Source organism: Coregonus clupeaformis, chromosome 23 (genome assembly GCF_020615455.1).
Source record: "Coregonus clupeaformis isolate EN_2021a chromosome 23, ASM2061545v1, whole genome shotgun sequence".
In the NCBI taxonomy this organism is placed as follows: Eukaryota; Metazoa; Chordata; class Actinopteri; order Salmoniformes; family Salmonidae; genus Coregonus; species Coregonus clupeaformis.
In genome coordinates, this window is record NC_059214.1 from 46,854,862 (window position 1) to 46,881,482 (window position 26,621).

The 26,621-nt window shown below is 44.6% G+C and overlaps 1 protein-coding gene across 1 annotated transcript in view; it reads left to right on the top strand.

Annotated features, from left to right (window-relative positions):
- Positions 1-26,621, top strand: part of LOC121536398 (DDB1- and CUL4-associated factor 6) — a 67,506-nt gene that overhangs the window by 17,989 nt on the left and 22,896 nt on the right. The window contains exons 2-10 of the mRNA XM_041843662.2: positions 3,714-3,775; positions 7,815-7,907; positions 10,874-11,059; positions 11,258-11,371; positions 11,642-11,777; positions 13,891-14,102; positions 16,094-16,187; positions 25,022-25,144; positions 25,405-25,737. Of these exons, the coding sequence (XP_041699596.2) occupies positions 3,714-3,775; positions 7,815-7,907; positions 10,874-11,059; positions 11,258-11,371; positions 11,642-11,777; positions 13,891-14,102; positions 16,094-16,187; positions 25,022-25,144; positions 25,405-25,737 (1,353 nt within the window). The remainder of the gene's footprint in view (positions 1-3,713; positions 3,776-7,814; positions 7,908-10,873; positions 11,060-11,257; positions 11,372-11,641; positions 11,778-13,890; positions 14,103-16,093; positions 16,188-25,021; positions 25,145-25,404; positions 25,738-26,621) is intronic.

Consider the following 26,621-nt stretch of genomic DNA (forward strand, 5'->3'; position numbering starts at 1 on the left):
TACTATGGAGGAACCGTGAGCTCATGTGGGAAAAGCACGCTCACGCGAGAGGAAACGCAAGGTAGGAAGCTACGTTGTAGTTAATTGCAGTCACCTGGTGTCCGAGGGCTGAATCAGTCCCTGATTAGAAGGAGAGGATGAAAACCAGAAGTGTTTATACCCCCCAGGACTGACGTTGAACAGCCCTGCTATATGCCATGCATGCTTTCTAGAGCTACTGGTATGCTAAATTAGCCTTTTCTATCTGTGGCCAAGTTAACCTAACTAATTTGTATTGAGTTGCATTTGAGTGAGGATCAGCAGGCCCAGGTGTGGGTCAGGTGGCTTATGGATTGGGATAGCCTAGCACTGCATTTAGCTTAGCACTGCAGTTAGCTTGACTAGGCTGGGTGTGTTGGTAGAGCTGTCATTGTCAATCGACAGGAGAGACCCTAGCATATAATCACACTAGTAAGAGGCTAAGTTTTGCACTGTGGAAGGGGGGCTAGCATTCCATTTGTGGAATATCAATCTCAACAAATGCCAGAAATATACTTCAAGGGAGAGGTAGGCCTAATCATAGTCTTAAAATGTTAAATTTTGCACAGTCCTCTTCACCCATGAGATTTAGTGAGATCAAATTACATGGTTTCAGCTAAATATGCTAATTCAAACATCATCATCACATGTTACTTTCTCATGACCAAGGCCTATCAGCAAATGAAAGAGACATTTTGGTCAGTTGTTTTTCCCTTTTTGGACGTTTGACTTTAAATATGGGAAGGTTGAAAGACAAAGGAGGGAAAATGGATACAATGGAGACATCTCTGCCTATTTTGTTGTATTGATATTTTGAGCAGTCTTCTCAAGTCTTCAATATTCCACTTCTCCAATGGTGAAAAATCTTTATATTGCTGCAGACGAAGCTGTTACTTCCAGAAAGTGTGACAGTCGAATGGCCAGCTTTCAGGCTTGTTTTGAGGACATCACTGACCTGGGAAGAGCTCTGTTGCCTTCCATGTTCTCTTATTGATTGAATCTATTCCTCAACACTCTCAAAATGGATTGGCTGTGAAAAGAATATGTCAGAGGGGTGTGGGTGTGTATGGCAACCTGGAATATTGATCTTGTCAGGCACGAACAACTTTGTTTTGATTTGAACAGCAATGCAGCAGCAATGCACTAGAACCCAATGCACTGGGGCGTTATTAGATTCTAGACTGTCATCGCTCTACCTGACAGGGTCAAATTGCATGAATTCTCTCCCAATGTTTTTTCCATACTATTTTAAAGCAAGTTTAATGTAAGGTGATGTATTTTAGAACCTGGATCTAGCCTAATACCGTTTAGGTTTGGGAGCAAGTTGACTCATAAAATAGCCTACTGCCAAACCTTTTTTAATGACTGTCTATTTGATGACAGGATACAGTCAGTGGAGGCAGCCTGCTCATTTGGTCCCTATCCCTGTAATGGTGACATCAGATGCGAGGGATGCTTCCTCAATATGAGTAATGCATTATAAGCTATGGGAAGACTGACTACAACGATTCTAACGTGTTAGTTCTTTCCCTGCTCCCTCTTTTTAAATACTAAGAGGAGTGGCAAGAAAACAAACTATTGCAAAACAAAACGGACTCTTACAAATGGTTCCAAAACTTCTGCTGTAGGTTATTGCCCATATAATTAGGAATTAGAATACTAGAATGGACTTGAAGCTTCTTATGATGGTCAGCCATGTTGGTCAGGGAGTTGGCCAACCATGGTTTGCCTGCCAATGTCGTGATAAGATATTGTGTAAAACAATGAATGTGAAGAATTAATCTGTACTGTATGTGTGTTAGCCAGCCAGTTTTAGAGGAATGATTCCATATATCTTTCAAATTAACTGCCAATATGCCAACATTCCACAGCCATACACTGGCCCAAATCAGTTGATGATAGGACTTAGACAAGTTGTAAATGCAACAAGTAGTGATATTGTATCATATAATAGCACTCACAGCTTTACAAGGAAACATTTTTCGAGTCATTTATGGTCTGTTTACATATATTTATACATAATTATATGACAGTATTTTAGGTTGACTATAATTCCATTAAACATATGTCTGATACATCACATGCCCAATTTACGTTTCCTGCATAAGTAAAAGCAGGAAATGCATCACTTATGCCTCTACTGCCATTCATTCCAATTAGACTGGTTTTGGATTTCTCCCTGACCAAGATGGCTGCTATTTTCGCCCCATTACTGAACTTTGAGGGTTAATGACAGAACCCCTCTAGTAATTTAATAGGAACTCTACCCTAGTTGATGATGCCCTTGTTGTTGAATTTCATTAATAAGTTTGAATGCTGACTGAAGTAGTCCAATGTTGTATGAAAGTCCTCTGTAGCTCAGCTGGTAGAGCACGGCGCTTGTAACGCCAAGGTAGTGGGTTCGATCCCCGGGACCACCCATACACAAAAAATGTATGCACGCATGACTGTAAGTCGCTTTGGATAAAAGCGTCTGCTAAATGGCATATTATTATTATTATTATTATGATTATTATATTATATTATATTATAAAGTAACATATCGTCCCATATAGATTGCAAAATAGTTGGGAAGAGATTTTTGACGTATCGATCCCATGGCATAGTGTTTATGAACTGATACGCAAAACGACACCGGATTCAAAACTTAGAATCTTTCAATTTTAAATTATTATATAAAATTCTTGCTACCATTAGAATGTTATTTATAAGGGGGTTACAATCTTCCCAGCTCTGCAGATTTTGCTGCGAAGAGACAGAATCATTAGATCATTTGTTTTGGTACTGTCCATTTGTAGCTTGTTTTTGGACACAGGTCCAGGAATGGCTAAAGGATTGCAATATTTACCTGGAGCTTACCTTGCAGATAGCATTACTGGGTGATCTGAAAAGTCATAGTCAATCGATCAATAATATAATAATACTTTTAGCAAAAATGTTTATTTTCAATTCACAATCTGTAGAAACAATGAGAATAGAAAGGTTCAGAACTTTTGTAAAACATCACAGTACAGTGGAAAAATATATGGCAAATAGAAATCCTATATGGATGGTGTTAAGAGATAGATGGGAGGTGTTGAATGGAGTTGAAGGATGGGACTAATAACAACTAACAACAAATAATAACAAGATAACTAATAATGTAAGCATACTGTGTCCATAATAAGTATATAGGTTGTAGGTTGGGAGCTTTTGTAAAAGAGCACAGTTAGAAAGATATGGCATATAGAAGCAAACCGGATGGACATCATGAAAATGATCAGAGAGGTTGAGAGTAGAAGAAGTTCAGGAGAAAAATAAACAAAATATAATTATTGTAAAATTGACTGTGTCCATAAAATGTAGATAGTAAGTATAAGCTGTAAGTAGAGGCCTAAGCATTGTCGTTCACTAGTTTACTCCAAGTAGGGAAAGGGTGGTGGGGTTGGAAAGTAATAAAGGGGAATATATATTTTTTTAAGGATATGTATGTATGTATGTATGTATGTATGTATGTATGTATGTATGTATGTATGTATGTATGTATGTATAAATATACATGGGGGATTGGAAGTGATGCAGACAATTACATAGATTGTAACTCTCATCAATCTGCAATATTAAGCTGATCTACCCAAAAAACAACAACAACAAAAAACATATCGTGGTAACAATTATGTTCTTGCTAATAAGGTCTTTCTTCTGTTTCTGCACAGGGAGAAGAGAATTTGTCCAGCGGCTGAAACTCGAAGCGACGCTCAATGTTCACGATGGCTGTGTGAGTACACATTACCCACCGTGTGTGGCTGTGGTGTACTCTGTGCACATAACTGTCCCTCCTTGTATCTTTAGAGCACGTCACTCTCCCCGCTCTGTCTGTCTGTCAGTCAGTGTGTGAAACCCTGTGTCAGACAGACAGAAAGTAGAGCTCAGCCAGGCACTGCTGTGACTGTGAGTGTTGAGCTATGGTCAGACTGTTGATACTCTGTAAACCTGAGGCATCCATATGGCCAGTCACCCGTCCTGTCACACTGTCACCCTGCCAATCACTCCTTCTACCACTGCACAACAACTTCAAACAGCCTGATGCTGGTTTGGGTCAAGGATTCTGTCCTTCTCATCCTGTCTGTTCAGTTGGTCGGAGGAAAATAAAGAGAAACGATAAAGGATTGATGAAACTTCTGAAATAGTACAAACAAAATGTCTGCCATACGGAATCCCCTCGTACAACTTGCTGCCACATTCCCGGATTGTAGGCTACATACACATAATCGTTCAGTTAAATTGCGTTGACTTTATTCTCTCAAACCAGTAGCTCAGAAGAGTTTATGCCATATCGCTCCCACCTACCAAGTCCTTATCAGTGCATATGAAGGATGCGAAGGAGACTTAAAGAAGCCATTTATTTTTTTACCGTCTGTCCGCTTACTGAATCGCGAGGACCTGTCTGTCTCCGCGAGGACCTGTCTGTCTCCGCGAGGACCTGTCTGTCTCTCGTCTTGGATACCTGAAGCCACTTGAGCTGTCAACCCCTGTCTCCCATCAACAGTGACGGAGGAAGAAGGGACCTCCAACGTGTGTTACTGGCGCCATTCTGACTCACAACCCCTATTAGGCCGGTACGAGTGACATGAGGGTGTGTTGATGCTGGTGGCCATCACTTTTCAGTTTCTCAAATCCCAGCACGACCTCTACTGCAGGAGATGTTTAAAGACTTAAGTTGGAAGAGATACATGTAGGCTAAATCTACTCTGTAGATAACATTACTGTACTGAAGTACTGGATCACAGTAGTAGCATAATGTATTGTCATGTCGGCTGTTATTACACTTGACTTGACTAAAATACCCAGTTCTTAATCAGCCCCTTTCCCCTTGTTTCTACTATTCAGATCTGAATTTCTAAAGTGGATTTAGGGGGAGCTTGTGCCATATTGCTGCGCACACCTATCCACTTTCTATAGATCTGCATCACAGGGGCACAACAGGGGCACAACAGGGGCACAACAGGGGCACAACAGGGGCACAACAGGGGCACAACAGGGGCACAACAGGGGCATCACAGGGGCACAACAGGGGCACACTGAGTGGTCTTGGTGGCATAAGGACTCTGACCTAGACACAGACACACAGTATTCCTACAGAGTGCCATCAAGTAGTATCAGTATTACAACACAACGGACAAAATAATGAGTGCTGCATGTGATGTGATAGGTCAATTTTAGGTTTAAGCTACAGTCTGCTTGAACAGAAAGATGGCGGTTGTTGTCATAGTGATGATGACGATGATCTCCTCAAGTTCATGTTAGCAACAACCTTCACTCACCACATAATGCTAGGCCAGAAGAAATGGAATATGCAAGATAAGAAATATGAAAAACATCTCCCACCACCAATGATATTAACGGCAACAGGTTTTTTTTCAGTGTGTAGCTTATTTATTACCCAATCTAGGCCAACATTTTTACAATACTTTTCTGAAACATCAAATGTTGTCCTTTTTCTAAGGGGATACCGGTGAACAGCAGTGTAGTCTTTCCTAGCATGCCTGTGTTGTCCTGGCAACTACTGAAACACAGTATTTACCCCTTTGGGAGAGACTTTAGCGTTCTTTATCAGTAACCTATAATCTGTCTGTTTCCAATGCATGCATCATGACATATCCCACATTTAGAGTGACCTGCCTTTTGTGTCTGTCTCTTTCTAATATAAACCATCCACCATAGCTCTAATTACAGCACGTGTGTTATTTTAGCACGAAACACACCACTCTTATTCAGCTAATGTATTTTCTCAGACAGTGCTGCGAGCAGTTTCTCTGAAAATGACAGCCGTTCTGTGAAAATGCAATAACATTTACAGTGGTTTGAAAGCTGTTCGACAAGGGAAGGACAGTAAAACATGACCGGGGATCAAATGGGGATTAAATCACCCAGAAATACTATTTGGGAATGGCAAGGTAGGGGGAGGAGGGGTCCAGTTGGGTTTGGCAATGAAGAGGGATTGTGTGACCAACCTTGTTGCACACTGATGGGGCTTGCCCTAGAAATAGAGGTAAGAGAGTGTATCAAACTCTGCTGGAGAACTTAATTAATTATTGATCTACGGTCGCGAAGACACGACGCCTAGAGAAGGCATGGATTGTGTGCTCTGTGTTGCAGATGTAGAATGTTCCATTATACGCTGAAGAAAAATATAAACGCAACATGCAACAATTTCAAAGATCTTACTGAGTTACAGTTCATATAAGGAAATCAGTCAATTGAAATCAATTCACTGACTGGGAATACAGATATGCATCTGTTGGTCACAGATACCTTAAAAAAAGGTAGGGGCGTGGATCAGAAAACCAGTCAGTATCTGGTGTGACCACCATTTACCTCGTGCAGTGCGTCACATCTTCACATAGAGTTGATCAGGCTGTTGATTGTGGCCCGTGGAATGTTGTCCCACTCCTCTTCAATGCTTGTGCGAAGTTGCTGGATGTTGGCGGGAAGTGGAACACACTATTCTACACCGATCTAGAGCATCCCAAACATGCTCAATGGGTGTCATGTCTGGTGAGTATGCAGGCCAGATTTTCATGCTAGCAGGAATTGTGTTTAGGTCCTTGTGACATGGGGCTGTGCATTATCATGCTGAAACATGAGGTGATGCCTGCAGATGAATGGCACGACAATGGGCCTCAGGATCTCGTCACAGTATCTCTGTGCATTCAAATTGCCATCGATTTAAAATGCAATTGTGTTCGTTGTCCGTAGCTTATGCTTGCCCATACCATAACCGCACCGCCTCCGTGGGGCACTCTGTTCACAACGTTGACATCAGCAAACCGCTCGCCCACATGACGCCATACACGCTGAATGCCATCTGCCCGGTACAGTTGAAACCGGGATTCATCCGTGAAGACCACACTTCTCCAGCGTGCCAGTGGCCATCAAAGGTGAGCATTTTCCCACTGAAGTCTTATGACGCCAAACTGCATTCAGGTCAAGACCCTGTTGAGGACGACAAGCACGCAGATGAGCTTCCCTGAGACGGTTTCTGACAGTTTGTGCAGAAATTCTTCGGTTGTGCAAACCCACAGTTTCATCAGGCATGTCCGGGTGGCTGGTCTCCGACGATCCCGCAGGTGAAGAAGCCGGATGTGGAGGTCCTGGGCTGGCGTGGTTACACGGCATCTGTGATTGTGAGGCAGGTTGGACGTACTGCCAAATTCCCCAAAACGACGTTGGAGGTGGCTTATGGTAGAGGAATTAACATTACATTCTCTAGCAACAGCTCTGGGGGACATTCCTGCAGTCAGCATGCCAATTGCACACTCCCTCAACTTGAGACATCGTGGCATTGTGTTGTGTGACAAAACTGGACATTTTAAAGTGGCCTTTTGTCCCCAGCGCAAGGTGCACCTGTGTAATGATCATGCTGTTTAATCAGCTTCTTGATATGCCACACCTGTCAGGTGGGTGGATTATCTTGGCAAAGGAGAAATGCTCACTAACAGGGATGTAAACAAATTTGTGCAAAAATCTGCAAGAAATAAGCTTTTTGTGCACATGAAACATTTCTGGGATCTTTTATTTCAGCTCATAAAACATGCGACCAACACTTTACATGTTGCGTTTTATATTTTTGTTCAGAATAGTTTGTTTCTCATCTGAACGTTCACCTGGTTTCTATGTGATCGAGGGACAGTGACGCATTGATGTTCCACCTTAGATTGGGTTAGGAATTCCACAGTTGTAGACAAAGTTGTTTTCAGTATTATTATGTGTGTAGGCCAAGAGTGAACTCACACAGTGTATTTTGTCCCAATCAGGTCAATACCATATCCTGGAACGACACTGGAGAGTACATCCTGTCAGGGTCGGACGATACCAACCTGGTCATCACAAACCCATACAACAGAAAGGTAAGGAGTTACTCTGATTTTAGTTCAGTTTATTTATTTACACAAAAAAGACAAGTGAAAATTAAACAGTGCAGGTAAAAAAACAAGATGGAGAAAGAAAAGTGTGCAGGTTAGGTTGGAAACACAAGAGGGCTTATATGAAAACCAGAGAAAAAACCAATATATACAAAACAGATTATTCAATCAAACATAAACAAATGTACTGTATGCAGATAAACCTTATATGACCTTACATCGCCACATCCTGTTATTACACAGTTACATGATCGACCTGGGGTGAAATTATCCTGTTATTACAGTTACATGGTCGACCTGGGGTGAAATGATAATGGATTGGATTGATAGATAGTGCTTTACTAGGTGCTCATTATATGGAGGAGAGCTCACCTACTGAAAGATATTTATCGCTGATAAAGATGGACAGAGAAAAAAACTGACTGAGTAGATATAAACCTCCCATCAGCTTAACCAACAGTCAAAGAAATTGGCTGGCGAGTGATTCTGAAAATCATAAGTAACAATTGCTGATCTAACCTATGTCTCTTGTGTTGATATGGAACATGACCTTGGCCAATTGGGTGCTTTGGAATCTCGTTTGATTCTTTCAGTGCCCGGCTATGCATCATGTATACCCGCTTCTATTTTACAATATTTTCCAATCACTTACACTACCGGTCAAAAGTTTTAGAACACCTACTCATTCAAGTGTTTTTATTTATTTTTACTATTTTCTACATTGTAGAATAATAGTGAAGACATCAAAACTATGAAATAACACATATGGAATCATGTAGTAACCAAAAAAGTGTTAAACAAATCAAAATATGTTTTATATTTGAAATTCTTCAAATACACACCCCTTGCCTTGATGACAGCTTTGCACACTCTTTGCATTCTCTCAACCAGCTTCATGAGGTAGTCATCTGGAATGCATTTCAATTAACAGGTGTGCCTTCTTAAATGTTAATTTGTGGAATTTCTTTCCTTAATGTGTTTGAGCCAATCAGTTGTGTTGTGACAAGGGAGGGGGGGGGGGGGGTATACAGAAGATAGCCCTATTTGGTAAAAGACCAAGTCCATATTATGGAAAGAACAGCTCAAATAAGCAAAGAGAAATGACAGTCCATCATTACTTTAAGACATGAAGGTCAGTCAATACGGAACATTTCAAGAACTTTGAAAGTTTCTTCAAGTGAAGTCGCAAAAAACATCAAGCGCTACGATGAAACTGGCTCTCATAAGGACCGCCACAGGAATGGAAGTCCCGGAGTTACCTCTGCTGCAGAGGATACGTTCATTCGAGTTGCCAGCCTCAGAAATTGCAGCCCAAATAAAAGCTTCACAGAGTACAAGTAACAGACACATCTCAACATCAACTGTTCATTCGAGACTGTGTGAATCAGGCCTTCATTGTCGAATTGCTGCAAAGAAACCACTACTAAAGGACACCAATAATAAGAAGAGACTTGCTTGGGCCAAGAAACACGAGCAATAGACATTAGACCGGTGGAAATTTGTCCTTTGGTCTGGAGTCCAAATTGGAGATTTTTGGTTCCAACTGCCATGTCTTTGTGAGACGCGGTGTGGGTGAACGGATGATCTCCGCATGTGTGGTTCCCACCGTAAAGCATGGAGGAGGAGGTGTTATGGTGTGGGGGTGCTTTGCTGGTGACACTGTCTGTGATTTATTTAGAATTCAAGGCACACTTAACCAGCATGGCTACCACAGCATTCTGCAACGATGCACCATCCCATCTGGTTTTGGGTTAGTGGGACTATCATTTGTTTTTCAACAGGACAATGACCCAACACACCTCCAGGCTGTGTAAGGGCTATTTTACCAAGAAGAAGAGTGATTGAGTGCTGCATCAGATGACCTGGCCTCCACAATCACCCGACCTCAACCCAATTGAGATGGTTTGGGATGAGTTGGAAAAGCAGCCAACAAGTGCTCAGCATATGTGGGAACTCCTTGAAGAGTGTTGGAAAAGCATTCCAGGTGAAGCTGGTTGAGAGAATGCCAAGGGTGTGCAAAGCTGTCATCAAGGAAAAGGGTGGCTATTTGAAGAATTTGTTTCACACTTTTTTGGTTACTACATGATTCCATATGTATTATTTCATAGTTTTGATGTCTTCACTATTATTCTACAATGTAGAAAATAGTAAAAATAAAGAAAAAACATTTTTTTGGAATTTAGCCAGGACACCAGGGTTAATGAGTAGGTGTGCTAGGTGTTCTAAAACTTTTGACGGTAGTGTATATTTGGTAAGCATCTCAGTCAGCAGCATACCACCCTGCATCCCGCTGCTGGCTTGCCTCTGAAGCTAAGCAGGGTTGGTCCTAGATGGAATACTGGGTGCTGCTGTAAGTGGTGTTGGAGGGCCAGCAGGAGGCACTCTTTCAGGGCAGTGATTGGGGACATTGCCCTGTGTAGGGTGCAGTCTTTCGGATGGGACGTTAAACCGGTGTCCTGACTCTGTGGTCAGTAAAGATCCCATGGCACATCGTAAGAGTAGGGGTGTTAACCCTGGTGTCCATACCATCATGGCCACCTAATCATCCCCAGCTTCCAATTGGCTCATTGATCTCCTCTCACCTGTAACTATTCCCCTGGTCGTTGCTGTAAATGAGAATGCTCTCAGTCAATTTACCTGGTAAAATAAGGGCAAAAAAAGAACAAGTCGGACACAGATCAACTGACCAGAATGTTTTTTCGGGATTGAGTTGACGAAGCATGGGAGAGTAGAACCAAGGTCTCCCTTTTTAGTCAGAAGAGGGAGCAACTCATCCCAGTAGTCTTCAATGCAGATGAGGAGGATACCAGGAGAGGGAGCCACTTTAGACTATTGGGACGCACCTATAGAACCGAGCCAACCCACACACACACACACACACACACACACTCTCACACACATACACACCACTGCAACTTGCTACACGCTCTCCTCTCTGAAACTCTCCTCAGGTCAAGGCAACCATACGGTCGGGTCACCGGGCGAACATCTTCAGTGCCAAGTTCATGCCTCAGACCAGTGACCAGCAGATCATCTCGTGCTCTGGGGACGGTATCATCTACTACACCCACACAGAGAAGAGCCCTGACATCAACAGGCAGTGCCAGTTCACCTGCCACTACGGAACAGCCTACGAGGTACTGTACACAAGGGTTTCTCAACTTGTTGGAACTATATTTTTTTGTGTGGCAGGTGAAATAAGTTGAGGGGAGCTACCCAAATGTTAATTTCTTTCACATTTTCCTTTTTCACCTTCTCCCTCCCTTTTCATTTCCTCTGCCACCGCCCTTTTTCCCTTCACCTCGTGCTGCTCCTTCCTCCTGTTCTCCTTATAGATTATGACGGTACCCAACGACCCCTACACGTTCCTGTCGTGTGGGGAGGACGGCACCGTGCGCTGGTTCGACCTGCGCACGAAGACCAGCTGTACTAAAGAGGACTGCAAAGACGTAAGGAAGGAGAGAAATAAATCAACGTTTTATTTTTCTAAATCTACATTTGTATTTGATTTTGAACATAGAACCTTCAAACAAAGAACAACAATCAAGACTTTTCTCTTACTTTTGATCTATTATTTGGCCTCTTGTGTTTAATGTCAGCATATTCTGCTTATTTTATATTCTTGTTTTTAAATCATATATCACACCTCTTTCCAGATCTCCAGATTATTCTTATTTTTGCCCACGGTGGTGGTGTTTACTGTCTCTCCCTCTCACCAGGACATCCTGATTAACTGTCGACGGGCGGCGACGTCTATTTCCATCAGTCCGCTGGTGCCCTATTACCTGGCGGTGGGCTGCTCCGACAGTTCCGTACGCATCTACGACAGACGCATGCTGGGCACCAGGGCTACGGGTAACAACCATCTCTGTCCTCTCATGGAGCTCTCCCACTCTGTTTACCGCTCTGCGTGTCTGTCTGTCATCTCTGTCCTCTCATGGAGCTCTCCCACTCTGTTTACCGCTCTGCGTGTCTGTCTGTCATCTCTGTCCTCTCATGTAGCTCTCCCACTCTGTTTACCGCTCTGCGTGTCTGTCTGTCATCTCTGTCCTCTCATGGAGCTCTCCCACTCTGTTTACCGCTCTGCGTGTCTGTCTGTCATCTCTGTCCTCTCATGTAGCTCTCCCACTCTGTTTACCGCTCTGCGTGTCTGTCTGTCATCTCTGTCCTCTCATGTAGCTCTCCCACTCTGTTTACCGCTCTGCGTGTCTGTCTGTCTTTGTTGTCCATCTCTGTCCTCTCATGTAGCTCTCCCACTCTGTTTACCGCTCTGCGTGTCTGTCTGTCTTTGTTGTCCATCTCTGTCTGTCTGAATTCCGATCAGTAGATATAGTGGTCTCCAGAAGTATTGGGACAGTGCCACATTTTTTGTTTTGGCTCTGTACTCCAGCACTTTGGATTTGAAATTATATTAATGACTATGAGGTTAAAGTGCAGACTGTCAGCTTTAATTTGAGGGTATTGTCATCCATATCGGGTGAATGTTTAGACATTTTGTACATAGTCCCTACGTTTTAGGGGACCAAAAGTATTGGGACAAATTCACTTGTGTGTGTTAAAATAGTCAAAATTGTAGTATTTGGTCCCATATTCCTAGCACGCAATGATTACATCAAGCTTGAGACTCTACAAAGTTGTTGGATGCATTTGCTGTTTTATTTGGTTGTGTTTCAGATTATTTTGTGCCCAATAGAAATTAATGGTAAATAATGTATTGAGCCATTTTGGAGTCACTTTTATTGTAAATAAGAAAACAATATGTTTCTAAACACTTCTACATTAATGTGGATGCTACCATGAATACAGACCGTCCTGGATGAATCATGAATAATGAAGAGTGAGAAAGTTAGACTCATAATTATCATACCCCCCAAAAAATGTTAGCCTCCCCTGTTATTGTAATGTTGAGAGGTTAGCATGTCATGGGGGTATGATATTTGTGCGTCTCTAACTTTCTCGCTCATCATTATTGACACTTCATTCAGGACTATCCGTAATCATGGTAGCATCCACATTAATGTAGAAGTGTTTAGAAACATATTCTATTCTTATTTACAATACAATTGACTCCAAAATGACACAATACATTATTTACCGTTCATTTCTATTGGGCACAAAATAATCTGAAAAACAACCAAAACAAACAGCAAATTCATCCAACATATTTGTAGAGTCACAAGCTTGATGTAGTCATTGTGTGCTATGAATATGGGACAAAATACTTAACTTTTTACTACTTTAATGCACATAAGTGAATTTGTCCCAATACGTTTGGTCCCCATTTTTAGGGGACTATGTACAAAAAGTGCTGTAATTTCTAAACGGTTCACTCGATAGAAATGTGTCACTGTCCCAATACTTTTGGAGCTCGCTGTATTTGATGGACTGGAAGATCAGTTAGTCGACAGGAAGAAATCCCCTGTCGTTATGTATTCTTCTCTCAATGCATCCATGCTCCTATCCACTCTGCTGTTAGGAATGTGCAATGAGCCATACTACTGGACAGTACTATCCGTCCATCGCCTGCCGCTGCTGTTCACTTGCCCCTATTCCAGAGAGCATCAGGACTCTGTGGCAGCCGGGTCTTTGGGTTGACAGACCAGGGCAATGAACCAGATGCTGTCCTCTTCGTCTGTCTCTAGTCTCTGTGCTGCCATCGCCCTGTGGGCCAGAGAAAGATGAATGTCTGTTCCATTAAACCCCCGACAGAGTCTATAGACAGTCTAGATGGCTGGGCTGTATCTGTCCGACATCATTGTGGAAGACAGACAGGATCTAGGATCAGTTCGTCCTACCCAAGCTCTGAACATAACCATTGGGGAAGAATAATGCAAAACTGACCTTGGATCAGAGTCTGGAGAGTTACGCCACTACTGACATCGTGTTTCACTTAACTCTGCTCCATGTCATTCCCCATTGCTTGCCTTTGACTGTCTCACTAAATTCTTTCCCCCCACCCCTCCCTCAGGGAACTACATGGGCCGTGGAACGACGGGCATGTGTGTGCGCTTCGTTCCGGCCCACCTGTCCAACAAGTCGTGTCGTGTGACGTCGCTGTGCTACAGCGGGGATGGGCAGGAGGTGCTGGTCAGCTACTCTTCAGACTATGTCTACCTGTTTGACCCCAATAATGACCAGGCCCGAGAGCTGAAGGGTCCGTCCGAGGAGAGGAGGGAGGAGGTGAGGAGAGGGCGGAAGAGGCGCCGCCATTTTGATTTGAGCTAATTATGAGGTGTATGTTTCTTTATGCAAATTGAATTTAGCAATTTGGTTTGGACAGTTCTCCATAAACAAAATAGATTTACACTGTTGTGTGCATATCATCAATTATCCTTGTCATTGTGCATAATTGCAGTGTCGGGCCTGAGTATAGCTGGTTGAGTCTGTTACTGTTAGTTGGGTACCATCTGTGATGCGGTACAGTGAAACGGACGGCAGGCAGGCAGGGTGAGGGCTGGGCACTGAGAGCCACACAGAGATCCACACTGCTGCAGTGCGAACAGGCTTCAGGGGATCACAGGGAGAAGACTACTGCACACACAGTCAGGCTAGGATACGTGTGTGTGCGCTGTGTATGCCCCTCTGTGAAAGTCTGTGTATACCAGGGGAGAACGACTGCCCCCTCTCATTGAAGCCGCGGAAGATCAAGGCCAACCGCAGTACTCAGGCATTTTTAGCAGATAACAGGACCCCCCATTATAGTGAATGGTGGTCTTCGTGGTCAATCTTGGTGTAAATAAAACAACGTTTTGAAGACAATCATGGTACCAATAATTGCTTCTAATACACCAGATGTATGTCCTTGAACCGATTTATCGCACACATAATAAGTTATAAGGATAATTTAGTTGATAGTGGCAGCCTGCAGTACCTCGGTTGGCCTTCAAATTAGTTACTCAATGAGAAGGGGGCAGCACTGAGCTATCCTGCAACGTCACTTCCTGGAGAAGCTCAAATTATAGCTCCGTGAGCTCAAACTTAACTGACTTCATTTGGCTTAAGTGAGCTATTGAGTCTTCATAGGAATGAATGGTGTCACGTGAGCAATGGCTTTGTCCATTCAAATATACAATCATTGGTGTATATGTACTTCAGTGTTTTTCCACACTCTGTGTGTATTAAAAACATTAAAGGTCCATTACATGAGTGATTGTGGGATTTTATCATGGTACCATGTTTATTGTCCATATGGGACTTTGCTGGGAGCATAAACACACAGATGGCCAGACAGAAATACACTCTCAAGCCAAGGGGATGTTGATTGTAAACAGACAGAGCTGGCTTTGTGTTGAGCGGCTCTCACAACTAAAGTGCTCTCAGGGCATCTCCTGTTAAAGCGTTGTGTGGTGGAAGCGCTCTCAGGGCATCTCCTGTTAAAGCGTTGTGTGGTGGAAGCGCTCTCAGGGCATATCCTGTTAAAGGGAGGGGGGTGTGTAAGAAATGTGCTGGATCACCTCAGCTGTTGGATAGTGTGTTCAGCTGTGCCTGGATTCACCCAGCTCTGTCTCCCACATGCCTTTCCAAATACAGTGCCCGGCGCAGGCAATTTTCCACCACCCACCCCACCAAAATAGACCAGGACGGGGACTGTAGGGCCTGCCAAGGAGTTTACCTCTTTCTCTCTCTCTTCTGGACCCTCCCTCGCTCTCACCCATCTCTCTTCCTCCTTTAACCATCATCTTGTTACTCCTGCGACCCTACTTGAGCTCGGTTCGCGTTCCCCTTCAGCCCTCTCACCATCTCACCTTGCTTTTTCTCTCTCTCCTTAGCTCCCCTCTGCTTTTTACCCTCTCACCTCCACCTGTCTCTCTCTCCATGCAGTTGTCATTTTCTATCTCTGGTCTCAGTGGAAGTTGTTCTCATTCTGTTCCACATTCTCACTCTCTCTCTCGCCACTGAAGCTGGCTGTCCCCCTCTCTCTCTGTCCCCAGGGGAGGAGCAGAGGCACCTGTGTTGGGTGACCAGGTCCCTGGCTCTAGGCCTGTTGTCCTGTGTGTTGGAGACGGCCAGAGGAAAGTGAATCCCCCACCTGTAGTGCAGAGAGAGGAGTGTTTGGGGGGGTCTAAGTAGGACAGTAACAGGTACTGTGCCATGTTTTGCTTGGCAGTGGGGCTATTTTTAACTGTGCTTAGACTTGACTGCATGTTCATGTTTTGTGTGTATGTCCTCAGCTGCGTCAACCCCCAGTGAAGCGTCTTCGTCTACGAGGTGACTGGTCTGACACCGGTCCCCGAGCTCGCCCTGAGAGCGAGAGAGAGCGGGACGGTAAGAGTACACAGAATCACGCTTACAACACACACACACACACACACACACACACACACACACACACACACACACACATTTTCTCTCTTACTCCCTTCTCTATCGCCTCCTGTCTCTCTCCCTCTCCTTCCAAATGCCAATTTCAATTCCATTAGGCTTTATTGGTATGAACACATAAGAAAAACAATAACACACACTCTCGCTCATGCTCTCTCACACTCACGCTTTCACTCACTCACTCACTCACTCACTCACACACACACACACACACACATATATATATTGTGATGTCACGAGAGGCTGTGTCCTGGAGGGACGTTACATCCCCCTGAGGTGGCTGCAAACCCAGACAGCTATGGCTCCATCTGCTGGTATGGTCGGCAACTCCACCCCTCTATGGCCAATCTTCCCACGCAGCTGAAACCAATCAGGGGCTGATGAGCTGAAGGTTTGTTGAAGGGAAGAGACACGGTCTCCAAGCTGGGCTCTCTGGAGGACAAGAGTGCTGCACGTCCACTTCCATGAGGAATATAAGGATTTGGAGATACTTACCTTTGGGAAATACTCACCTTTGGATATATGCACCTGTGGAAATACGTGTGGGAGATTTGGAAGGACGTTTTGCTGGGTTGGCCACTAGCTGCAACGTGGAATACAGTAAGACTGGGGAAAAGTTATTTGAGCGAGGGAGAGTTATGATTTTGGATGTGGAAGAGACATCCCTGAACTGTTAACCCTTAAGAGCCACCAGAGAACAGAATTGTGTTATACTTTCGTTAGTTTCCCAAGACCTTTAATAAAATCCTTGTTTTGGTTGAACCTGGTCTCCTTGCACTACTTGAGCAATCCCGCTGAAAGCTGTGTAGCCTCTCGTGACGTCACAGATGGTGGAGAATACAGGCACGCTCAGCGTTAATAGTGCATGTCAGAGGAGGATACCGAAGGTTTGATCACCCAGTTTTCCAAGTTGGCCGTAGGCTCCCCGCCGACTGAAATGGAGGACATATTGAAAGCCCTTGTTGCTGGCCAGCAAGCCCAGATGCAAGTAAACGTGGCTCTCTTGGAGGAGCAAAAGAAAGCCAACCTTCTGAAGGCAGAGGAATTGCAGTTGCAGAGACAGAGGGTGGTCCAAAATACCCGCCCAATAAAGGCAAGTGACTTTATATCTAAGATGGGAGCTACCGATGACATTGAGGCATACCTGCATGCATTTGAGGCCACGGCCACTAGGGAAGCCTGGCCCAAGCAACAGTGGGTTGGTCTGTTAGCCCCCTTTCTAACCGGGGGAATCGCTGAATGCTGTCCGGGGACCTGGGCCCTGACCAGGTTACTGACTATGATGCCCTGAAGTCTGAGATCCTCAGCAGATATGGACTCACAAAGTTTGGTATGGCCCAGCGCTTTCACAGCTGGACCTTCCAACCAGACCAACCTCCTCGGGCGCAGATGCATGAACTTGTCCGAATCGCAAGGAAATGGCTGGATCCGCAGAGGAATACAGCAGCGGCGGTGGTGGAGGCCGTTGTGGTGGATCGTTACCTCACGCGCCCTGCCTTATGAGGCAAAACGGTTCATCAGTCAACAGGCCTTGACCACGGCTGATCTGACCGTGGACGCTGTGGAAAAGTACCAGGCCACAGCGGAGATGCTGAATGCTTCCCGAAAAGACCCCAGGAGTGCGGCCCCACCACAAATGGGGAAAACCCGTCCAAAGGACCCCAAGGTCTCGAACCCCGCCGCGTCAGGACTTATCCCGGCTCCAGGGGGAGCCAGAAACCAGGCGGGTCCAAGAAGAGTACACCAGGAGGGGGGAAACTTCGACAGTGTTACCGGTGTGGGGAGATGGGACATATCTCCTGGCAGTGTGGGAAACCAGCCGATGAACCTATGCCCACTGCGGAGTCCTCCAGCTCAGCACCCACACACCGCTTTTGCCTCGCTCTTGGGAGTCGTAGATGGCGGCCCAGATCGACCCCCCACCTGCCCGGTAACTGTGAATCACCATGATGTGGAGGCCTTACTGGATTCTGGTAGCCGGGCCACCCTGGTGCGTAAGGATTTGGTGGGCCCAACGTGTCTGACCCCGGGGAAAGTCATCCCAGTTTCCTGTGTCCATGGGGACACCAGAGAATACCCCATTACTGAACTTACAATGACCAGCACACGGGGAACCATACACACGACGGCGGGGTGGTTGATTCCCTCCCCGTCCCTGTCCTAATTGGACGAGACTGCCCAGCCTTTTACCCACTCTGGAGAGAGTCTCAGGAGAGGATAACCCGAGTACCTCGGAAACGGAGAGGCAAGACTCATCCTGGGAAGGCTCCGGTGCAATCCTCCGAGTTACTCACTCCCGCCCGGGCTCTGATAGGGATGGCAGGTGCCCAGACCGACACAGAGACGGAGCTACAGAATCTGGACAAAGAACTGTCTGGTCTGAAGGGGACCGCTGAGAGGTATCGTTTGTTAAAGCAACAGTTAGACATGAAGACAGAAGAGTTAGATATCCTCCAGGCTAAACTCCAACAGAGCTCCTTCCCTAAGCAACAGGAGGAGCTGGAGAGGCTGCGCAGGACCATCGAGGAGTGTGAGGAGACCCTGCGCAGGGAGTAAGGAGGTCCAGAAGAAGGCAGAGGAGAAGTACAAGGTGTTGGAGAACAAGATGAAGAATGCGGAGGCAGAGAGAGAGAAGGAACTGAAAGCTGCTCAACAGAAGCTAAACTCTGCTAAAACCAAGGCTGATGCGTTTCAGTAAGAAACTCAAGGAGAGACAACAGGAGGCTGAGTCCCTGGTCCTAGAGTTGGAGGAGTTGAAGAGAGAGCAGTCTGGCAAGCACCACGGCAATGCGGACGCCCTCTCCCGGCGTGATGCCTTCTTCGCTGCCTTTACCCCGACGAGGACGTCGGTCCCGAGGAGGGGGATGTGTGATGTCACGAGAGGCTGTGTCCTGGAGGGACGTTACATCCCCTGAGGTGGCTGCAAACCCAGACAGCTATGGCTCCATCTGCTGGTATGGTCGGCAACTCCACCCCTCTATGGCCAATCTTCCCACGCAGCTGAAACCAATCAGGGGCTGATGAGCTGAAGGTTTGTTGAAGGAAGAGACACGGTCTCCAAGCTGGGCTCTCTGGAGGACAAGAGTGCTGCACGTCCACTTCCATGAGGAATATAAGGATTTGGAGATACTTACCTTTGGGAAATACTCACCTTTGGATATATGCACCTGTGGAAATACGTGTGGGAGATTTGGAAGGACGTTTTTGCTGGGTTGGCCACTAGCTGCAACGTGGAATACAGTAAGACTGGGGAAAAGTTATTTGAGCGAGGGAGAGTTATGATTTTGGATGTGGAAGAGACATCCCTGAACTGTTAACCCTTAAGAGCCACCAGAGAACAGAATTGTGTTATACTTTCGTTAGTTTCCCAAGACCTTTAATAAAATCCTTGTTTTGGTTGAACCTGGTCTCCTTGCACTACTTGAGCAATCCCGCTGAAAGCTGTGTAGCCTCTCGTGACGTCACAATATATATATATATATATATTTTTTTTGTTCAAAAATTCAAGCAGCTCGGCTTTGTTTGATGGCTTGTGACCATCCATCTTCCTCTTGATCACATTCCAGAAGTTTTCAATGGGGTTCAGGTCTGGAGATTGGGCTGGCCATGACAGGGTCTTGATCTGGTGGTCCTCCATCCACACCTTGATTGACCTGGCTGTGTGGCATGGCACATTGTCCTGCTGGAAAAACCAATCCTCAGAGTTGGAACAATGTCAGAGCAAAAGGAAGCAAGTTTTGGCTTGATTCATGCGTCCTTCACAAATACAAATCTGCCCGATTCCAGCCTTGCTGAAGCACCCCCAGATCATCACCGATCCTCCACTAAATTTCACAGTGGGTGCGAGACACTGTGGCTTGTAGGCCTCTCCAGGTCTCCGTCTAAACATTAGACGACCAGGTGTTGGGCAAAGCTGAAAATTGGACTCATCAGAGAAGATGACCTTCCTCCAGTCCTCTACGGTCCAATCCTTATGGTCTTTTGCAAACCTCAGCCTGGCTCTTCTTTGCTTCTCATTGATGAAGGGCTTTTTTCTAGCTTTGCACGACTTCAGCCCTGCCCCTAGGAGCCTGTTTCGAACCGTCCTCGCCGTGCACTTCACCCCAGCTGCCGTTTGCCATTCTTTTTGTAGGTCACTTGATGTCATCCTACGGTTGTTGAGTGACATTCGAATGAGTTGGCGGTCATCCCGGTCAGTAGAGAGTCGTTTTCGCCCTCTGCCGGTCTGTAGCTTTGTTGTCCCCAATGTCTGCTGGTTGACCTTGTTCTTATGAACCGCTGTCTTTGACATTTTAAGGATGGAAGCAACCTGACGCTCACTGTATCCCTCTGCCAGTAAAGCCAGAATTGAACCCTTCTTTTCCTCAATCAAAACTTTCCTTTTCAACTCTTGGGCAATTGTTATTTTTTTGATTAATATTACTTTTGAGGTACTATTAGCACTGTTTTTGCCATCCTGCTGGTCCTATTGCAAGAAGATAGTGATGACCACAGCACTGGTTTTTATACTTTTCCTCGTTAAATAAGATTTGGTTCATGTGATCACCTAATCAGTACCTAATTCAGTAGAATGAGGTGTGCCTGTGTTGGAATTCAACAGACACTGGAATGGAATGGCTGTCATACATGTAGAGATGCTGATTTAAGAACAATTTGCAGCGGTCTCTTAATTTTTTCCACGTGTGTGTGTGTGTGTGTGTGAGAGAGAGCGTGTGTTATTGTTCCAACTTCAACTATCTTAATATATATATATATATATATATATATATATATATATATATATATATATATATATATATATATATATATATACACACACACACAGTTGAAGTTGGAAGTTTACATACACTTAGGTTGGAGTCATTAAAACTCATTTGTCAACCACACTTTAGTTTTTGTAAATCGGTTATGACATCTACTTTGTGCATGACACAAGTAATTTTTCCAACAATTGTTTACGGACAGATTATTTCACTTATAATTCACTATCATATAATTCCAGTAGGTCAGAAGTTTACATGCACAAAGTTGACTGTGCCTTTAAACAGCTTGGAAAATTCCTGAAAATTATGTCATGGCTTTAGAAGCTTATGATAGGCTAATTTACATAATTTGAGTCAATTGGAGGTGTACCTGTGGATGTAGTTCAAGGCCTACCTTCAAACTCCTTTGCTTGACATCATGGGAAAATCAAAAGAAATCAGCCAAAGAAAAAGCCATATCTCAGACTGGCCAATAAAAAGAAAAGATAATGTATTTTTCTTTGCAACTCTGCCTAGAAGGTCAGCATCCCAGAGTCGCCTCTTCACTGTTGACGTTGAGACTGGTGTTTTGCGGGTACTATTTAATGAAGCTGCCAGTTGAGGACCTGTAAGGCGCCTGTTTCTCAAACTAGACACTAATGTATTTGTCCTCTTGCTCAGTTGTGCCTCCTACTCCTCTTTCTATTCTGATTAGAGCCAGTTTGCGCTGTTCTGTGAAGTGAGTAGTACACAGCGTTGGATGAGATCTTCAGTTTCTTGGCAATTTCTCGCATAGAATAGCCTTCATTTCTCAGAACAAGAATAGACTGACGAGTTTCAGAAGAAAGTTATTTGTTTCTGGCCATTTTGAGCCTGTAATAAAACCCACAATTGCTGATGCTCCAGATACTCAACTAGTCTCAAGAAGGCCAGTTTTATTGCTTCTTTAATCAGCACAACCGTTTTCAGCTGTGCTAACATAATTGCAAAAGGGTTTTATAATGATAAACTTGGATTAGCAAACACAACGTGCCATTGGAACACAGGACTGATGGTTGCTGATAATGGGCCTCTGTACGCCTATGTAGATATTCCATTAAAAATAAGCCGTTTCCAGCTACAATAGCCATTTACGACATTAACAATGTCTGCACTGTATTTCTGATCAATTTGGAGAAAAAAAAGTTTTTCTTTCGAAAACAAGGAAATTTCTAAGTGACCCCAAACTTTTGAACGGTAGTGTACATACATACACACACTCTCACACTCACTACTGGTCAAAAGTTTTAGAACACCTACTCATTCAAGGTTTTTTCTTTTATGTTGACTATTTTCTACATTGTAGAATAATAGTGAAAACATCAAAACTATGAAATAACACATATAGAATCATTTACATTTACGTCATTTAGCAGACACTCTTATCCAGAGCGACTTACATGTAGTAACCAAAAAAGTGTTAAACAAATCAAAATATATTTTGTATTTGAGGTTCTTCAAATTGCCACCCTTTGCCTTGATGACAGCTTTGCACACTCTTGTCATTCTCTCAACCAGCTTCATGAGGTAGTCACCTGGAATGCATTTCAATTAACAGGTGTGCCTTCTTAAAAGTTAATTTGTGGAATTTCTTTCCTTCTTAATGCGTTTGAACCAATCAGTTGTGTTGTGACAAGGTAGGGGGGGTATACAGAAGATAACTCTATTTGGTAAAAGACCAAGTCCATATTATGGCAAGAACAGCTCAAATAAGCAAAGAGAAACGACAGTCCATCATTACTTTAAGACATGAAGGTCAGTCAATACGGAACATTTCAAGAACTTAGAAAGTTTCTTCAAGTGAAGTCGCAAAAAACATCAAGCGCTTTGATGAAACTGGCTCTCATGAGGACCGCCACAGGAATGGAAGACCCAGAGTTACCTCTGCTGCAGAGGATAATTTCATTAGAGTTACCAGCCTCAGAAATTGCAGCCCAAATAAATTCTTCACAGAGTTCAAGTAACAGACACATCTCAACATCAACTGTTCAGTGGAGGCTGTGTGAATCAGGCCTTCATGGTCGAATTGCTGCAAAGAAACCACTACTAAAGGACACCAATAATAAGAAGAGACTTGCTTGGGCCAAGACACACGAGCAATGGACATTAGACCGGTGGAAATGTGTCCTTTGGTCTGGAGTCCAAATTGGAGATCTCTGCATGTTTTTCAACAGGACAATGACCCACCACACCTCCAGGCTGTGTAAGGGCTATTTTACCAAGAAGGAGAGTGATGGAGTGCTGCATCAGATGATCTGGCCTCCACGATCACCCAACCTCAACCCAATTGAGATGGTTTGGGATGAGTTGGACCGCAGCGTGAAGGAAAAGCAGCCAACAAGTGCTCAGCATATGTGGGAACTCAAGACTGTTGGAAAAGCATTCCAGGTGAAGCTGGTTGAGAGAATGCCAAGAGTGTGCAAAACTGTCATCAAGGCAAAGGGTGGCTACTTTGAAGAATCTCAAATGTAACATATATTTTGATTTGTTTAACACTTTTTTGGTTACTACATGATTCCACACTGATAACTCTCCACGTCTCCTCCATCTCCTCTAACTGAGAGCTCTAATCTCTCCCCCAGAGCCCTGCCACTGCCTCTCATTGCTAACGGGGCCCATCTCTGTCCATGGGGATCTCGTTAGCTTGAGCTCTCACTGACTCACAGCTTATACCGGGCCCAGTTGAGACTGTGATGAAGCTGCCGCTTGCTATCACAGACTTTTTATAGACGTTAGGGTAATGTAGATGTTAGTGTATTGTATAGGTAGAGTAAGGAGAAGGGAACTTTTTCCCCACTAGGTCAGCAGTTTTAATGTCTGGATGATGCAGTGGATTGGTAGTCCGCTGTTGGCTATTGAAGGACTTATGCATTATACGTCAAGCTATACCCTGATACCATTAACTCATTCTGGCCCAGGCAGCACTGTTCATACTGTCAGGGGTGGGACACAAGGATTCTCTAGACCAGGGGTCTCCAAACTTTTCTAGCATGAGAGTTACTTAAAAGAATTCAACATTACGAGGTACTAAGCACACTCTTCTCTTCTCCCCTTCAACTCTTCCCCGGGAGAAAGTAGTGCACTATGTGTTCTGTCAATATACCTGGTCAAATAATGGTTACAAAATAAAACTCTAAAGGGGGGTCCTATAAAATCTAAAATAATTCTCCCAAATTATGTTTTCTATTTTCCCAAATTATTTTTTCTCAGTTTTATTTTTCCAGGTTTTAGATATGTTTTGCTTTTCACACTGAAATTACAATAGTTCATAGAAAAACAACGAAATTGGATGTTCTGAGTCCATGTCAATGCTTAAATCACATCAGAAGACACTTATTTTTAAGGAAGAAAACGAACACATTTAGATTTTCGAGTGTAATTCCCCCTTTTAACTGCACAACTAGAGTGAGGAATGTGCCGGTCTAGCAATGCTGCTGATGCTGCTAATTTCATAGCAATGTCTGCAAATAACTAATAATACATACAAATGTATATACTTACTCATGATATACTTCTGCCAGGTAAGCCTACTTTGCAGTTAACATTTAATTGAGAAGGTTTTGGGGGATGTATTTCTGTCAAACCTCATGATTATCACTTCAACTGGCTACACACGGAGTGATCGACAAATGCACGCACCACACAGACAGACGTGCAGTATTGGCAGATATTGTGTTAGGTTTGGCTTTGTGTGGGAGCTTGCTGTGTCTGATACTTGTGAGATTTGTTTATGATAGTTTGCAGTGGAACACGTGGAAAATTGCATGTACTTTCAGAATAGTTTGGCGAGGAACTCATAGGTGGTCTGCGAGCTACTGGTATCTGGGGATCAACCTGTTGGAGACCCCTGCCCTAGACAGATAGTAAAGGGGGCAACAACAACAGTAACTTTGTGGGTTTTCAATGGAATGTTGTGCTGAGAAATGCAAGCCAGTCATGTCTCATTCATGCTAACTCGGTCTCTGACCTTTGACCCCCCCCGCCCCCACCCTCCAGGAGAGCAGAGCCGCAACGTGTCGCTGATGCAGAGGATGTCGGACATGTTGTCCCGCTGGTTCGAGGAGGCCAGTGAAGCCCAGGTGGGCCGGGGGACCACGCGCCCTCAGACACGCCCTAGAGGTGAGATACTGGGACAGGGTAGTGGTTGGCCTGATGCCACAGATCTATGATCTTATTTATTTATTTGGCCCTTTATTTCTGGAGCCGGGTTTGCACCAATGTTTTGTTTGAAGTGGGAAATTATAAAATGGAATCGAATGCAATCGAATGCAATGAATACAATTCGATACAACAGAATATAACTTTATGAAAAGACATGCTTCAGAAAAATCCCTCAGAAAATGTATGACAAAAAAACATATTTCATGCATCTCCTCCAGGCACTCTTCCTCGCATAGAGGGGACTTCTACAACCCCCACCATTCCAACGCTCCCTACAACACCCCCTCCACAAGAAGCCAGAGCCCCAGAGGGCTCCGTGGAAATGGAGGCCCCTGCCATCACCACTGTATCTGTACTCCTTCCCAAGTCCACCTGCTCCTCAGGGTCATCGTCTACGGTTACAGCACCTCCACCGTCAACCTCCTCACCCATGGAGGGCTCGGTGCCTCCCTCATCCGCCCTCACCTCCTCCCCAGACTCAGAGCAGGGGAGTCAGGCAGACACGGCTGTGACTCCGACGCCAACACCCACCACAGAGGCTGCTCTGTCTGGTAAGTGTCGCATAAAGAGATCACACACACACTGAGTACTTCAACCAAAACTGCCATTTTAGCTCTCCAGTCCGGTAAGATGTAATTTTTCCCATAAGAGGGCAGAGTCATCATATTTGATTTGAGGAGAGCCAACAGCTGACTCACAGTTAGGGTTGCAAAGGGAGGGTATATTACTGGAAACTTTATACGTTTACCAGTAAACTACCAGAATGTTAAATAGAAATTACCAAAGTTAGATTAGATTGTCATGGATTTTCTGTTAATTACCTAAATTCCTTTAAATTACCGGTAGCTTTCCAACCCTTCTCACAGTAAACTGGCACAAGCAGACCATATCACTGTGTGTGTGTGTGTGTGTGTGTGTGTGTGTATACAGTCTATAGGAGTGTGTGTGGGAGCTGCCTTACCCTCTCCTTCTACTGTTTCCATTATTTTCCTTTATTGCCTCTCGCCGATTACCCCTCCTCCTCTTCCTCCTCCTCCTTTCTTTCTCATCTCTCCACCTCTATACCCCTCGTCTCCCACCTCTCTATCCCTCGTCTCTCCACCTCTCTATCCCCCTCGTCTCTCCACCTCTCTATCCCTCTCGTCTCTCCACCTCTCTATCCCTCTCGTCTCTCCACCTCTCTATCCCTCTCGTCTCTCCACCTCTCTATCCCTCTCGTCTCTCCACCTCTCTATCCCTCTCGTCTCTCCACCTCTCTATCCCCCTCGTCTCTCCACCTCTCTATCCCTCTCGTCTCTCCACCTCTCTATCCCTCTCGTCTCTCATCTCTCCACCTCTCTATCCCCCTCGTCTCTCCACCTCTCTATCCCTCTCCTCTCTCCACCTCTATCCCCTCGTCTCTCCACCTCTCTATCCCTCTCGTCTCTCATCTCTC